The sequence below is a fragment of the Myotis yumanensis genome, unplaced genomic scaffold, assembly GCF_028538775.1.
Source record: "Myotis yumanensis isolate MYYU_CA2020_CCGP unplaced genomic scaffold, mMyoYum1.0.hap1 SCAF_3, whole genome shotgun sequence".
NCBI classification, from domain to species: Eukaryota; Metazoa; Chordata; class Mammalia; order Chiroptera; family Vespertilionidae; genus Myotis; species Myotis yumanensis.
The window spans coordinates 29,326,435-29,343,306 of record NW_027223754.1 but is presented as its reverse complement, the minus strand read 5'-3'; the positions used below and the strand labels follow the sequence as shown (position 1 = coordinate 29,343,306).

At 50.5% G+C, this 16,872-nt stretch overlaps 1 protein-coding gene across 5 annotated transcripts in view; it reads left to right on the top strand.

The window, feature by feature from the left end:
• MCF2L (MCF.2 cell line derived transforming sequence like) overlaps positions 1-16,872 on the top strand; it is a 187,848-nt gene that overhangs the window by 66,501 nt on the left and 104,475 nt on the right. For 3 of the 5 annotated variants that reach the window (XM_070408571.1, XM_070408573.1, XM_070408567.1), the window contains exon 1: positions 9,743-9,896. The exons of the other annotated variants lie outside the window; for them this stretch is intronic. In XM_070408571.1, the coding sequence (XP_070264672.1) occupies positions 9,818-9,896 (79 nt within the window). In that variant the 5' untranslated portion in view covers positions 9,743-9,817. Of the gene's footprint in view, positions 1-9,742; positions 9,897-16,872 lie in introns of those variants that run through there. 5 annotated transcript variants of the gene reach the window in all.

The following is a 16,872-nucleotide window of genomic DNA, read 5'->3' as shown; positions in this document are numbered from 1 at the left end:
GAACAGGTTGGGGTAGGGCTTGCAACGCTCAGGGCCAGCCCTGCAGGATCCCCATGCTGGGCATCAGAAGCTCTGGAGGACTGCAAAGAAGGCACCGCTGTGTCTGAAGCTCAGCTTGCTTTCCCTGCCACCACCCCTCGGGGCCCGAACCAGGGGAAGGTGTCAAAACATGCCTGGAGAGAAGAGGCTGGGAAATGAATAAGCAATCTAATTAGCCTGGGTGGGCTGGGCGTTTCCAACAGTAATTTAGCACTGAGGACATTAATTTTCCCGCCTGCAGGAAGGGTATGTGTCACTTGATACAGGACAAGCACATTAGGTCTAAGATTCAGTTTATCCTACACATCCACTCACCCATCTCATCCCAAAGTGCGTAAGAATTCGTCTCCAAAAGCCCATGGGGCCCAGGAGTTCTGGAACCCCAGCCAGGTGCCCGATCTCTCGCTGCACCCTCTCCCCTTAGCATCTAACACCAGCTTGTGCCTGGGACACAGGCATCCACTTTGAAAGTGCCCTTCACCTCCTAGCAGCTCTCATCAGTGGAACGCCGTGTGGGTTTTCCCGTGTTCACATGCAGTTCTGTCGTCCAGGGCACGCCGTGGGGCATGTGAAGTTCTGCAGTGGAGGCCTTCTGCTCCTCCTGCAGAATTCTCAGCTTTCCTACGGCCAGGGCTGTGATGTCTGGCAGAGTGTCATTCCCACCAGGGGAGCCGGAGGTGAGGGCTCTTGGATTATTTTTTAAACCTCATCAGCCATCTCAGAATTTTATATTCCCTCAAGAGTTCAACTAGAGCGGGTAGGAAGGAATGGCCAGTTGTGTGGAGACTACAGTGGCTGCCCAACAGAATGGAAGCCTGGTCGGTGAGGAGAGCAGTCACCACTGATGTACCTACCATCGCCAGACCACCCGTCCCTTATGAATTGTCCCAGGCTCTCTGTTTGTCCTTAGCTACCTCTTTATTTTTTTAAGCTCTTGAGACACTGTTGGGGTTTGAATTGTGTCCTCTAAAAAGATATGTTGAAGCCCTAACCCCGTGCCTCAGAATGTGATCTTATTTGGAAACTGGATCATTGTAGATGCAATTAGTTAAGGTGAGGTCACACTGGCGTAGGGTGATCCCTGACCTGGTATCTTTCTTTCTTTTTTTTTAATAAAATATATTTTATAGATTTTTTACAGAGAGGAAGGGAGAGGGATAGAGAATTAGAAACATCGATGAGAGAGAAACATCGATCAGATGCCTCCTGCACACCTCCTACTGGGGATGTGCCCTCAACCAATGTACATGCCCTTGACCTGAATCGAACCTGGGACCCTTCAGTCCACAGGCCGATGCTCTATCCACTGAGCGAAACCAGCTAGGGCTGACCTGGTATCTTTCTAAGAAGAGGACAGAGAGACACACAGGGGGAAGATGGCCATGTGACTGGGAGATGCAGCCACAAATCAAGGACTGCCTGCCTCCACCAGAAGCTGGAACAGGCACGGAAGGACTTCCCCTGCAGGATTCAGGGCGTGTGCCCTGTTGACACCTTGAGTTCGGACCTCCAGCCTCCAGAACTGTGAGAGAATAGCTTCCTGTTGTTTCAAGCTGCCCAGTGTGTGGTGCAGCATTATGTCAGCCCCAGGACACCACTGCACCCTCCTTCTTCAATCCCCAACACTTCCACCACTGTCCCTGCTCCCCCCAAGGACACCGTGGGCACCAGGAGCCTTGGCCTAAAGCCTGGCCTAGAAATTTTGCACATGGCATTTTGTTTAAACAAGACCAACGTGGAGGGAAGGCGGTTACTCAAGCCTCCACAACCAGAGCTGAGATTTGGCCTGAACAAGTGTGCCTTTTGAGGAGGAGGCATGTGGCCTGACAGGTGTGACCTCAGTGCTGTTAAGCTCCAGCTCGGGGCGAGTGCAGCTGGGCAGACAGCTCTCAGGCACAGCGTGTCCAGCCTGCACCTGCTCCTCTCCGTCTGCTAAGCTTCTGGGGAGGTGGCCATGGGACCACAGGTGTTTCAGTTACCCAGTTTGTGTGGGGCTTTGAGATGTGGTTTGTGCCACCTTGGCGCTGGTGTGAGCGGCTCGTGCCTCACTCTAGGCAGTGGTCTTTAGCTAGTCAGTTTTGAATTTTTTTGGTAAGTTTCTAAGTTTGTATTTAATTTTAGGAAAGAGAACCCATGCAAGCTCTTAGCAGCACTGATCTTGCCCCCTGCGGGCCAAGGGCCCCTCCAAGGCGAGCAGCTGAACAGAACCTTTGTGTGTTTGTGTGATGAGGATGCATGTTAACACATGTTTGCACATGTAAACATTAGGTACATATTTCGGATGCTTACAAAAGGCTATGCCATTGCCCTGGTCCATGGGGCTCAGTTGATTGAGCATCATCCCCTGCACCAGGAGGTTGCTAGTTCGATTCCCAATCAGGCCACATGCCCAAGTTGTGGGCTCTACTCCCCGGGAGGGGGCTTGCAGGAGGCAACTGATCAATGGCCCTCACTCATTGATGTTTTTCTCTCTCTCTCTCCCTTCCTCTTTCTTTAAAATTAAAAAACAAAACATATTTAAGGAAAATCCCAGCTGGTATGGCTCAGTGGTTGAGCATTGACCCATGAACCAAGAGGTCACCTGTTTGATTCCTGGCCAAAGCACATACCAGGGTTTCAGACTCCATCTCCAGTAGGGGGCATGCAAGAGGCAGCTGATCGATGTTTCTCTCTCATCGAGGTTTCTATCTCTCTACCCCTCTCCCTACCTCTATCTCTAAAGTCAATAAAAACAGACTTTCTTTAAAAAAAGCCATGCCCTTTGCTCTGTAATTCTACTTCAAGGAATTTAACAGAGATACAATCAGACATGAGAAAAAAACATTATGCCTGAGGTTGTTTGCTTTTTTTTATCATTATGATAATCAAGAATTACTTTAAAAATCTGATTAAATTTCAAAACACACACAAGGGAACATTTACACAGCTGTTAAGATCATGTAGAAGAGTAGCAGCATGAAAAAAGTTTGAGTAAAAAATTTGTTATAAACAATATATATTATTACAATTTATATAAAAGTACATCAGGATTAAAAAACATCTCTACATGATGCTATTAGAGCTATTAGAGTTTATTTTTCATATTTTCTAAAGTGAACACAATGATTCTTGTACTCACACAAAAATACATGTTATCTTAATTTACTTGTTGTAGCCATCAAAATGTAATGATCACTTGTATATGAGAACTTTAACCAAGTCAGCCATCCTATCAGATTTTTCTCAGCAAAAGGACTTCTTCCAACTAACTACCCTTATCTACTAATTGTCCATTTAGAGTTTGTGTTAATGTAGATTCCAGACATCCTTACCGGAAAAGCCATGAAAGAGTCAGAAATCCAATCGTCCCGTCTCTAGTTTTCCCAAGAGCACACACCCCAGGAAGGGACTCTGAATGCCCGCCCTCGCTGTGTCCTGCGGGACACACACTGAGGACTGCATCTGAGGTGGTTTGCCTACCCTGCATCTTGACCTTTGCTTCTATTCTGTTTCCATTGAGGAACAGATCCAAACAGTACCACCCTGTGGCCTGCAGACCAAACTGTGAATGCCTCTTCTGGGGGCTGTTGCTCTACATAATGCGAAATTCTTTAAACAAACAAATAAACAAACAAACAAGGAGAGTGGGGGAGGCTCAGGAATCGTGTCCAGTCTGGGGCTTGCACAATGCCCAAGGGGAGAGGAAATGCCTGGTCCCAATGCTGAATCCAGGAGAACTCTTATCCTCATGCCATCTCACTCATGTTTTTACAAAACTTTATTGAGGGAATAATGAACAAATCTAATTGTATACACTTTAAATGTACAGTATGATGATTTGATATGCATTGTGAAATGATTGCCAAGATCAAGGTAATTAACACATCCATAACTCTTTGTGTGTGTGTGTGTGTGTGTGTGTTCAGTGAAAATGCTTAAGATCCACTCTTAATAACTTTCAAGTACACAATTACCATATTATTCACTGTCCTCGCCCTGTTGTACAGTGGAGCCTCAGATCTCATTCATTTTATAACTGGAAGTTTGTACCCTCTGACCCTCCTCCCAGCCCCTGGCTACCACTATTCTGTTCTTCTCTGTTTCTATGAAATCAGCTTTTCTTTTTTAGATTCCACATATAAGTGAAACCATGCAGTATTTGTCTTCTTATGTCTGTCCCCGCCCCCTTAATGTCATGCCCTCCAGGCTCATCCATGTTGTCACAAATGGCAGGATTTCCTTCTTTTTTTTATGGCTGAATAATTATCCATTGTACTTATGCACCATATCTTCTTTATTCATCCATCCCCTGAAGGACAGTTAGATTGTTTCCGTAGCGTGGCTATCACGAATGCTGCTGCCGTGAACATGTGGGTGCACACATCTCTTCAAGAGACTGACTTGGTTGCCTTTGGATACGTACCCAGAAGTGGAATTGCTGGATCATATGCTGGTTCTAATTTTAATTTTTTGAGGAACCTCCATACTGTTTTCCATACTGGCTGCACTGATTTACATTCCCACCAGCAGTATGCACGGATTCCGATCTCCCCACACCCTCACCAACACTTGTTACCTCTTGTCTTCTTGCTGACAGCCATCCTAACAGGTGTGCGGGGCATCTCCTTGTGGTTTTGATTTGCACTTCCCTGCTGATGAGTGGTGCCGAGCACAATCCCGTCCTTTTACACTGTGTTGTGGACTTGGCACAGTCAGTCCCTCTCACGTGTTCTGGGTGAATCCTGCCTTTTGTTTGCTGAGTGTTCTGTCCTCATTTTTGGCCCTGGGTTAGAGGAAAGGTAGCTGGTGGAGGTCATCCTGGGTGCTGGGTGGGGACGCTGCTGGGCCCGGCGGGTGGGGAGAACAAGGTTGTCAGAGAGCCAGGTGAGGTGCTGGGTTGAGAACAGTAGTCTAGTGGCAAGACGGTGGCATCTCTAGTGTCTGTTTCTTCCTGAGCAGCCCACCTCCCCCAACCCGCATCTTGAGAACCTAAGTCCCCTGTCCATTTTCTCCCCCTCTTCCTCGCTCCTCACCTCTCTCCAGGCCCTGCCCACTGTGAAGTCCCGTCCTCAGGGACTAAGGGCGAAGCCCCCTGGCCCAGGGCCCCTGCTGCTTTTCAGGAGGAGCCCTCTTTATTTCATAAAATTGTGTAACGTGGCTACTTTCCCCGCACCCCATGCCTGTTCAGGAAGGTCACCCTGTCTCTGCAGCCCCCCAGCCCCTCCCCTCAGACTTGAGGACTTGGAGGACCAACGCCATGTGTCCCTAACACGAAATAGCTTAGTGTGGCCTGTCTCTGAATTAGGTATACACAGAGTTATACTTTATGTATTCTTTGCAGCTCGCTGTTGTAGCTCAACTGATATAAACCACCTGTTTCTACTGCTGCCTGGTCTCCCATTGTGTGACAACTCACCTTATTTATCCAGTCCACTGTTGATGGGCTTGTGCTATCTTCAGTCCTCCTCTCCCCTCCTATCTTTCACCCTTTTCTCCCCTCCTCCCTCCTCATCCCCTCCTCTCCCTTCTTCGTTGCTTCCTCCCCTCTGCTTCTTTCTTCTCCTCTCCTCCTCCTCCCCTCCCCTCTTCCTTCCTCACACTTGTAAGCAGCTCTGCTGCAAGCATTGGTGCCCGCGGACACGGGTGTGCATGCGCCAAAGCTTGTTGCTGGAGGGGCTGTGCACCTCTGACTTTGTCATACAGCGTCACCTCAGTTCCCGAGGGAATCGTGCAATTGACACACCTTCTTCACCAGCTTGTTCACCATCTGCCACCAGGGAGGTGTATCCTTGTTAGTGGCCGGCCCCCATTTGGAGTGGAAACCCCATGAGGGCAGGGAGCCCATCTGCCTTGCTAGGCCCTGCACCCTGGAACCAGCACGGGGCCTGGCTCCCAGCTCCTCGGGAGTTTTCAGGAGACCAGGCGCAACCCGAAATGCCCCATGCTCCAAGACGCCTCTTGTCAGAGGTTAGGCCTCCTCCACACCCCAGCTCAGGAGTGAGGCTGTGCTGTAAATGGTTGCAAATTTCTTCATAGAGCCATTTCCAGGCCTCCCCCTTTTCCTTGCTACCCGCCCCCACTCCCTTGATGTGGGATAAGGCAGTGCAGGAAATACGCGCATCCTCGCTTTCCATGGCCCGCGTCCAGCTGCACCCAGGCCTGGCTCCTCCCGTCTCCTGTTACCTCTCACAACGGCAGGTCTCTGCTTCCTGTCTCCCCACCACCCGGAGATCCCCCACCTGTCTCACACGGGCTCCTGGTTTCTCAGAACCCGGCCTGCACACCCCTCCAGCTCTCCTGTTTCTCACCTCCCTTTCATGGCTAACTTTCCGGAACAGTTGCTAAGAGGATGTGCTCGGTCTCCAGGTATAACATTACGTTCCACCTTCCCACCTGGGCGCCGTCTGGCTTCACGCAGAGGACGAACAGGCATGTCCTGCTTCTCCTTTCTGGGAGGGGGCGATGCAGTGTGGAGAGCAGGCCTGTGCTCCTGGGACACGTGGGCTAAGATTCTTCATGCTGCGTTGGCTTTGGGGCCTCATCTAACCGTCCCTGTCCAACTGTGAGAGACACTGGGGACAACATTCCAATTGAGCTATGACATTTCTCTGAAGCAATACTTGTTTTCTGGGTCTGTATTTGTACACACCTGAGTTTGAACCCAGCCTCTGCCACTTACCAGCTGTGCCACGTGGGGCAGCTTACTGTCCTTCTCGCTGTGCCTTATTCTGTACAGCAGGGTAAAAATTGTGCCCATCTGCTAGATCCTTGTGAAGATTAAATCAGTTCACACCAGGTGAGTTTAGGAGGCGCCCTGGAACTTAGCAGTACTCAGTCAACATTGCGCAGTATTTTATCATTGTTATACTTTTGGCAAAGAGTAAAAGATTTTTATAGAAAGCACCATTTGTGTTTAGTGTAAGAAGAGAGTAAAGTTTTGATAGAGGTTGAGAGAGAGAGATTGAGAGAGAGAGATTGAGAGAGAGAGAGAAGGGAGGGAAGGAGATTTCTTTTAAGTGACTGGCTCACACAGTTGTGGGGGCTGGTGAGTCTAAAATCTACAGGGCAGGCTGCAGGCTGGAGACCCAGGGGAGTGCCCATGTTGAGCTCCAGTCTGAAGTGAATGTGGAGGCAGAATGCCCTCTTCCTCTGGGGAGGTCAGTCTTTCTCTCTTGGGACCTTCCACTGATTAGACGAGGCCCACCCACATTAGGAAGGATGATTTGCTTTGCTCATAGTCTACTGATTTAGTTGTTAATCAGATCTACAAAATACCCTCAAAGGAACAGCCAGAGTAGCGTTTGGTTAAACATCTGGGCACTGAGGCCTGGCCAAACTGACACATAGGAGCAACCATCACAGATGGCGGCAGACTCCACCCTGAAGCAGCGCGGGAAATGGCACCAGCCAGCGGTGTCTCGGTCCAGGGAAGAAGCTGAGCGTGTGAACGGGAGTCAGTGAGAGCAGAGTGGGCAGGTTTTACCTTTGCCTTTGCTTTGCTTTTGGTTTAAAGACTGGATAGACTCTCACAGGGAGCGGTTCTCAAAGTGTGGATCAGCAGTGTCCCCATCACCTGGGGTCCTGTTAGAAATGCATATTCCTGACCCCCCAACACTGGATCACAAACGCTGGTCACCTGGGTTAACAAGCCTTTGGGGGCAATTCCAATGAGCCTCCGTGTGAGCACCATTGAGTACACTCTGCTGGAAGAGGTGGGGACCAGGCAAGGGGAGGAGGTGGCAATGTCTGGGAGAGCAGATGTCCTGGCAGGTGTGTCTGCAGAGGCCTGCGGGACTGTGGCCTGGGGACTAGTTTTGGCCAAGGACAAGTGTGGGCGCCAAGGACAAATGTGGGTGTCAAGGACAAGTGTGGGCGCCAAGGACAAGTGTGGGCGTCAAGGACAAGTGTGGGCGCCAAGGACAAGTGTGGGTGGTGTTGTCTCAGGAGGCGTGGGAAGGTGGGTGCACTTCACTTTGGGGAGGAAATGTGCCTGCGTTTTAGGACACTCTGTCAGGTGACTTCCCTTCCTGAAGTCAGATGCAGGTAGTTGTGATGGGGAAGGGGGGTGAATGAATGTCAGGCTCAAGGGGCCATAGCAAAACTGGGTTTGGCTTCAGTGAAGGTCAGACCAGGACATTTGTCCACAAGGAAAAGGTTCACCGTCGGCCCTGCGATGATACCAAAGACCCCTCCCCTCATTGGACACTACCATGAGCCATAAAAAAACTGCTGATATTCAGTGGTGTGTTTTTTAAAATATGTCTTTTGATTTTTAGAGAGAGGGGAAGAGGGAGAGAGAGAGAAACATCACTGAGGGAGAAACATCAATTGGCTGCCTCCTGCATGCTCCCCACCGGGAATCGAGCCTGCAACCCAGGCATGAGCCCTGAACCAGAATCGAACCTCTTGGTGCCTGGGTCGACGCTCAACCACTGAGCAACATGGGCCGGGCTATTCAATACGTTTTGATGTATTTTTAAAAAAGCAATATTTTTTAGTTTTACCCCACACCTTCCCTGTGTGGTTATTACACCTTCACTTCATGCTGCGATGATTTGTTTGCACATCTTCCCTGACCCCCAGACTCCTGAGCTCTCTGAGGGCAAATGCTGTGTCACCTTCATCTTTTTACCCCTCAGCCCACCTGGTGGTGCCTGACCGTCACCACGCGGTGATGTTGGCACACCCATTGTATCGACCTGAGCGGCAGTTTGAATCTCTGCCACTCCTTGCTTGAATTTCCCAAACCATTCATGGAAATAGGCACTTCTTCCTGAAATTCTGCTGTAAGGAAGAGCATGCTACCTGTCATGCCAACCGCAAAAGGATGGCAAGCCCCCAGGGTGGGAGAGGCCCCATGCAGGGCCCACCCGCGTGCACACTCGTGTTCTTGCATGTCCTTGGGATGTGGCAGCCCGAGCCTAGCACACATGACTCCCATCTGCGGGCACTGAGGTGTAGAATGCACGCGGTGGCTTCTTGCCAAACATGGTGAGATCGGAGGGCCTGCAGCGCGCTTCCCTCACCGCCCGCGTCCTTGGGCAGGCGGCGCCGCAGCGGGAGCAGCCGGTCCACCCGGCCACCGAGGACCCTCTAAGGACCCCAGGACCCACTGACCTGGTGCTGCCCGGGCAGCATGCGGCGGCGCGGGGAGGGTGCGCTGGGCTGCTGCGGCCTCTGCACCTGCCCAGGGACTGCCGGAGGTAAAGGGGGGCGGGCAGGTTCGCGGCCGCTCCCGCTCCCACCGTCCCTCCTTCCTCTCCGGTGGGGGGAAGGGGCGCAGAGAGAGCCCAGGCCGGGAAGCGGGGGCGGGGGCGCTTCGGAGTGAGAGAGAGCTGCGGGGGTGCACACTCGGGACTGTCAGGTGATCCGTGGTGCACACACTAGGGTTCCAGGTGCTGGGGTGGGTGCTCCCGCAGGGTTCCTTGGTGACCTTGGGGGTGGATATTTGGGGCTCCCAGGTGAACTTGGGTGTGCACACTCGAGGCTTCCAGGTGACGCGGGAGTGCAGGCGCCAGGCTTCCAGGTGACCGCACGGTGCACGCGGAGCTCCCCGGTGGCTGCGGGGACATGCGGGGCGGGCGCGCTTCCGCTTCCGCTGAGCAGCCCCCACCCTGGCGCAGGGCGCGCCCCTTGGCGGGGCTGGGGACCAATCCAGGGAAGGGAGGCGCTGCCGTGCCCCCCTCCCCCTCCCCAGCCTCGCAGCCGCGCCCCCTCCCCACCCGTGCTACCCCACCCATGAAGCACCTTCTGGTGCAGAGGAAAGCAGCTGCGGAGGATCGTTTTGTTCTGCCGGAGGATGAGGTTTTGGCTGAGAAATGAAGAGATGGCTTTGGAAGAAATGGTGCAGAGATTAAATGCGGTTTCCAAGCACACTGGTAGGAGGAGCTGCTGGCCTTGAATTCTATGTTCTTAGGGACATGCGTCTAATTTTTGTATAACAGCCTTCATTTTCCCCCCTTAGCAGTAATAACAGGAAAGAGCAGGCATTGATGGGCATTTATCTGGCAGCTGATAGGTTTCCATGGACAGTCAGCATGATTTTATTCTGCTGGGATCGTTAAAAGATTGCAGATGGATGCCACAGGCTTTCTAGGAGATCCCAGGTTTGCATGTAGAGCGGTTGTCTGAAATCTTCTCATTCAACCTGCATTTCAGTTGCATGTGCAGCCATAGGAATGGAGAAAGCATGAGTATTCGTGGATGGAAAATAATTTGAGCCAAGGGCTTTTCGAGCCTGGCGTGGGGATGGTGGAGATACCAGCTCATTTGGAGGAGGAAAAATCTGGATTGATCAGGTGGTTCTTTTCTCCACCCCATGTAGTTTCACCTAAGATAATTGTTGGGAAATGGTATGGGTCAAGAGTGGAAGGATAGCATTGTTGGACATTGGTTTTCTGTGTTAATGAAAAGATTACTTAAAATAAGCCTCCAGAAGCAATTAAAATGGGTTCATTTAGATGTAAGAAAAACCTGCGCTGGCGGGGTCTTGCTGTTGGCTTTCAATCGGTCACATCTGAGTTGCCCTGTGCGGGAGGAAGACACTCGGCATTAACTAGTTTTCCTTCCTTGGGATGAAGAGGAAAGAATCCGGTATAGTTAAAAGTGAGTTGCCACATTTTTGCCTGGTGTTGTCCTACGTTATGTTATATATCATTACCTTGTTGTCTAAATAAGACTTTCCAGCTATGTGGTGTAGGTGTGGTATTCTTTCTTTCCTCTTTCCCTCTCTCTTTCTCCCCCTTCCCCCCATAAGTGGAAGACCCCAATGGCTTTCGAGAGCAAAGCAATGCTTAAATCAGCATAAGCATCATTGTGTGTGACACTCAGTTTTCAATGATGACTTTTGTGATTACAGCTTCTGGACTTATTGTATATGGGTCAAAAGAAAATAAAGCCATTTTACGCCATCTGGCCCTTATTCATAGAAAGGTAGCGAGCTCCCTTTTTCTGGAACACGAGTCGCCTTTTGCTGGGTGCGGGGTTTGGCGTGTGGCTGAGGTGAAGGGCGCAGGGGACCGCAGCTTGGCAAGCGGGCTCCCACTGGCCCTGGAGGGGAGGGGCAGCTCTTCACACCCTCCGCATTGGCCTGGAGTCGGAATTACAGAGTGGGAACTGCTCCAAGAGTGATGTCACTCCCTAGCGCATAGGGAGGGAGGTTTTTCCTTGAGCTCAGAAAGATGCATGTGCATTTTGAATTGCTAGGAGTCTATGTCTGAAGAGCAGGGATGACATTGGCCACTCACCTAACGTGTATTGCGGGCCAGGTCCTTAACTTGACCATGGACTCATTCTAAGCAGAAACTCCGAAATGTGTGTCCTTTGACACATCTGCGCTGCCAGCAACTGCAGATTTCACCAAGACTCTTAAATCCAGGTCAGCAGATGCCTGGCTTTATGAATATCCAATATCATTTTGTTAGACAAGAGGACCCCTGCTTTTCTCCCATGAACACTGCCTCTTCCTTCATTACAAATCCATTTTTCACCCATTCTGCATGTGAGGCAGCCCTGGATGGGAGCTGCGAGACGTGACATAGGCTGGAGGGCTGTTTCCCATGCTGTATTGACACAGTGCCATCCACCGAGCATGGGGGTAGGGATGTAGCTCTATGTAAACCTACTCACCAGCTCAGGTCTAAATCCCAGGCACTTCCTCTGTAGCAGAATGGCTTTTACCTGGAGGTCGGAGAGTTGTTCCACCTCCAGGGTGATTTGGGATCAGTGGCAGGTGTGGGCTGGTCGTGCCAGGACATGGGTCTGCATGTTGGTGTAGAGATTCAGGGCAGGGGGCCTGACCCACTCAGGACAGGGTCAGAGGGGAGGGCCTGGGTTCAGCAACCTTGCACAGAGCTTCGTGGCTATTTCACCTGCACAGAGTTGAACCTTTCATGGCTCTACCCTGAACCGACAGGCATTTTATCTTTGCCCACTGTCCAGACATGCTGCTGCCTTATTTTCACTTCAGATTTATATGTTACTCCCACTCAGCAAGGACATATATTATCTAGTAACGTTGTACACCTGGTCGGTGAATCTTAACCTCTTTCTTGACCTTGAGAATTTAAGTTGCATATACTCTTGAACCTGAGCTTTAACCACAAGGCCAGGAGCACTTTCCAGTGACAAGAGCTCCCTTCTATGCGGTAGGGCTTCTTTTCTAGCGTTTGCATTATTTGGGTTTTCTCTTTATATTTACAGTAATTGGTGAAAAAGGAATAAAGATTTGAGGGAGAAATGCTAATGGATCTAGTTGATTCAGGCATTTTCCGAATGCAGAACAGTCATCCTCGAACTAGAACATCTGAATCATCTGGAGAGAATCATCACAGATTCCTGGGCCCTACTTCCAGAGTTTCTGACTCAGGAATTCTGGGGCAGGGCCCAAGAACTTGCATTTTTAAGTTCTCAGGTGATGCTGATAATACTAGCCCAGGAACAACATTTGGAGAAGCACTGCAATAGAAGTCTTTAAATCTAGTGCCACCTTCTCCATTAATTAACCTTGAGCAAAATATTAACTCTTGTTATGGATGAATGGATGAGGATGGATGGGTGGATAAATGGATGAAGCTGCATACGAGACTAAAAATAGAAACTGTATCATATATTGAATTTGTAATCCCCCCCGGCCCCAACCCTTGCCCTAAGGACTAACAACTTTTAGCTCTTACACACCCTTGGTTTGCATCAGAACATGAGTGTTGAGGGGAGGGCTGCTGATGAGTCTGCCTCACTCCTCTGGTTGGAGTTCAGCCATGACACTCATACTCTTTGGCCCGAACATCTTCCTTCCCACCCGCTCTGTCCCATCTTCTCATCTTCTCCAGTAAGTATACCACCACCAAGAAGCTCACTTTCAACTGACACCTCAGCTGCTAGCTCAGACACTGGAAGGATAGAGATGTTGTCCCATCCGGTACTATCATCGCAGCAACATTCGCGTAATGAGTGTCCACCCTTCAGATGTGTCCCTCTTAAAGAACCCAGGCATCCCACAGTGGTGTTCTCCGTGCCACATCCAGATTCAGACGCAGGGAGAAGTGAGACTCTTTCAGGAGTCTGTTGCTGGGAACTCTGAAGTCGGACAGTGGAGGTAGCTTTTGTGACACACCTGACCTGGGGCGCTTCTTTGGAGTACGAATAGATGTTGTTGGATAGAAAGGGTGAGGACAGAGAACAACAAGCCCCAATATGTAGACAGTGCTCTGTGGGAGATGATGAGGCCACATTCTTGTCTTTAATTTGCAGAGCCAGCTCCCTGCATAAGGGATCCTAGTTCTTTGTGTTCTGGGTTTTCCTAAAGAAACTGTTCAGCCAGAACCGGTTTGGCTCAGTGGATGGAGCGTCGGCCTGCGGACTCTAGGGTCCCAGGTTCGGTTCCGGTCAAGGACATGTGCCTTGGTTGTGGGCATGTCCCCAGTGGGGGGCGTGCAGGAGGTGCCTGTTCGATGTTTCTCTCTCATCGATGTTTCTAGCTCTCTATCCCTCACCCTTCCTCTCTGTAAAAAATCAATAAAATATATTTAAAAAAAAAAAAGAAACTGTTCAGTGCTGCAGCTGTTAATTGTTACTGTCCTGATGGAAGCCCCTGGGGTCCCTTGGTCCCCCACCTAGGACAGCCTGGCCCCAGCCGAGAACATGCCCACCTCTGCCTGTGTCATCCATCCCCCATTTCTGGCCCTCGGAGAGCTCTGCCCTCTGGTCGTCACTAGTCTCCTGTGGGATTGTGTCCCGCTCCTGGCAGAGAACCCCCTGCACACGTACAAGGGCTCTGGTGCCTGGCTTCCTTTCTTTCCCTATTGGCAGGGCTTGTTGTGACTTGTCTGCCTGCAGGGTCCCTGATAATGCTCACCTGCTCCCTAGGGCCCCCCCCCCCCCCCCGCTACGGATGCCTCGACATGCGGTTGGCATCACTGGGGCTAACCTTACCCATTATCTCTGTACCAGCCCAAGTCCTACAGCCTTGTGAGGAGCCTGGTCCCTCTGGCCCCGCAAACCTCAGTCAGTCCTGTGAGGGGTCTGGCTTGGTTAAGACATGAAAATCAATAGTTAACCCAGAAATTCCAAAACACAACCTAAGAACTTTTCTGTGTAAAAATGTGTACAAGCTTTTGGAAGATTCTTCTGTGCACAATGTGGCTACTCGGGTTTGCATTCCGGAGTCTGGAAGTCCTTGTTGTGTGAGTTTGGGACAGCATGGAGGCCCGGGTGGCCAGTGGGGAGCAGCCGGAGTGAGAGCAGAGGGGTCATGCCGGTGCACTCGTCACACCCGGCTGCTGTAACAAAGGCACCATGGACTGGGCGGTTGAAACAACAGGCCTTTATTTCTCACAGTTCTGGAGGCAGGAAGTTCGAGGTCAAGGTGTCAGCTGGGCGGTTTCTCCCAAGGCCTCCTTTCTTGGCGTGTAGATGGCCGTCTTCCTCCTGTGTGCTCACATGGTCATCCCTCTCGGCATGTCTGCATCCTAATCTCCTCTGATCAGAACACTCGTCCCTTTGGATTAGGGCCCCCAATGACCTCGTTTTACCTGAAGCACGTCTTCAAGGGCCCTGTCTTCAAATACAGTCGCATTCTGAGGTCCTGGGGATTGGGACTTCAACGTCTGGATTTTGGAGGCGCTCAGTTCATCCCACGACTGCCGGATGGCTTGTGAACTGTGGGACCACAGCTCCAGCCTCAGCTCAGATTCCGAGGGGAATCGGAGGCCTTTGAGACATTTAAGCAGAACTGTGATATGATCTCATCCTGGTGTTTAAAGGCTTGTCTGGCTGCTTATTGAAAAGACAGAGGGAGCCATGTGAAAGGAAAGCCACCGACCAGTTCCAGTCCAGGAGAAGTTAGATGGCCACTGGGGCCAGGGTGGCAGGTTTGCAGGTGGCAGGTGGTGCGGACAGTGGGGGTCTTGACATGTTTTGAAGGTGGGCTGACCGAGCTGGATGTGGGCAATGAGAGGAAAATAAAAGGGCTGTGACGCCCATCTGCCGTTACCTGAACCACCAGGCTGCTCACTGCTCTCTGGCCATAAGCCCTCCCTGGGAAGATGGTGTCTGGCTGAGACATGCTTAGTGTGGCAGCAGGTTGGGGGCTGCAGGACCAGACTATCATGAATGAGCTTTCAGGGATATGAAGATTCCCAGGACATCCTCAAAGGAGCGACCACCTGAAACTGCCCAATTGCACTGTCAGAGGAAAGGATGCCTTCGAGGCTGATTCAGCAGGGGTCGTCGGGGTGCACATTTCCACACAGAAATGTTCAGGAGCTTTAAATGCAGGGATCACAGCATCTGGCAGCAGTAAACTCCACCCAGCATGGTCTCCATCGGGGACATTTGTGCCCACCCTGCCTGCTGTCTTCTCCTCAGCGATGGAATTCTTAAGACTAGTTTTTTTCCCCCAAAATCCATTTTTTAAAAATATGTTTTTATTAATTTCAGAGAGAGGAAGGGTGAGGGAGAATGAGAGAGAAATATAAATGATGAGAGAAAATCATGGATCAGCTGTCAGAAGGCATCCCCCTTCTGAGGATCGAGCCCACAACCCAGGCATGAGCCCTGACCAGGAATCAAACTGTGACCTCCTTGTTCATGAGTCAACGTCCAACCACTGAACCACACCAGTCAGGCTCAATCCATTAAAAAAAAATGTTGAGTCCCTTATGAAGAAAATCATACAGATGAGTGAGATTGACATTGATGAGGGATGGTTGAGTATTTTGTGATGCGTAATTTAGATTTCTGATTAGATAGGTGGGAACTATTTTTAAAAGAAACAAATAGCTTACATAGGAAATTTTTTATGGATCTTGTTAGCAGAGATTCTGGAATGAGTTTTGGAGATTCTGAGCATAAAGAGACATTTGTGGATGAAAGTAGTCATTTATTCTTATTTAGAATTGCCCATTGGAGGTGTGACTGGTTTCCTCCATCTAATGCAGGGTCCTCAGGGTGTGGTCCTAGACCAGGCATCACCTGGAAGCTTGTTATAAATGCAGATTCTCAGGCCTGGCCCAGCCAGGTGAGTGGTGCTCCAAGTGAGGCCCACACAAGTTTGTGTTTTTTTGGGGGGGGGGGGGAAGGGGGGGGTAGGGGACACCAAAGCCCAGGTTAGTGGGAAGGTAAAAGCCGAACACTCTGGTCCTTCAGTGGACTCCAGTGAGAAACAAGGAGGCACTTTGTGCCTGTGCCACCCTGTCTGGAGCTCCTGCTCACCCTTCAGTTAATACTGGGTCCTCCCTCAGGAACCAGCTCAGGGCCACTCAGGTGAGGCCTTCGTCCTTGGCCCACATGCCTTTGTGATTCATGTGCTCCTGTGCCCACACTCCTGAGTGCAGTGCTGTCCCCACTGTACTGTCTGCTTGGTGGCTCCTTTGCCACATCCATCAGTTCACTGAGTCTGGACGATGCCTTGTTTGACTTCATGTCCCCAGGCCTGGCACTTAAATGTGCTCCATATGTGTTGGACTGGCAAAGTGTAGAAAGCACATGTTGATGTGAATTGAGAAATTGTGGCACGTAGATGAAACATCGAAAGAAGAAATATTTGTGAATACTTCTCTGATTTTCAAAAAGAATACGTGTTATTAAGAAACTACAAATTTTCCCTTCACAAATGATGGAAAAAATTATGAGTCCATAAGGAAAGTGATCATCTTCAGCTACCAGCAAAGATCTAGTAAATTCTTGCCGAAACCGGTTTGGCTCAGTGGGTAGAGCGTCGGCCTGCGGACTGAAGGGTCCCTGGTTCGATTCCGGTCAGGGGCATGTACCTGGGCTGCGGGCACATCCCCAGTGGGAGGTGTGCGGGAGGCAGCTGATCGATGTTTCTAACTCTATCTCTCTCCTTTCCTCTCT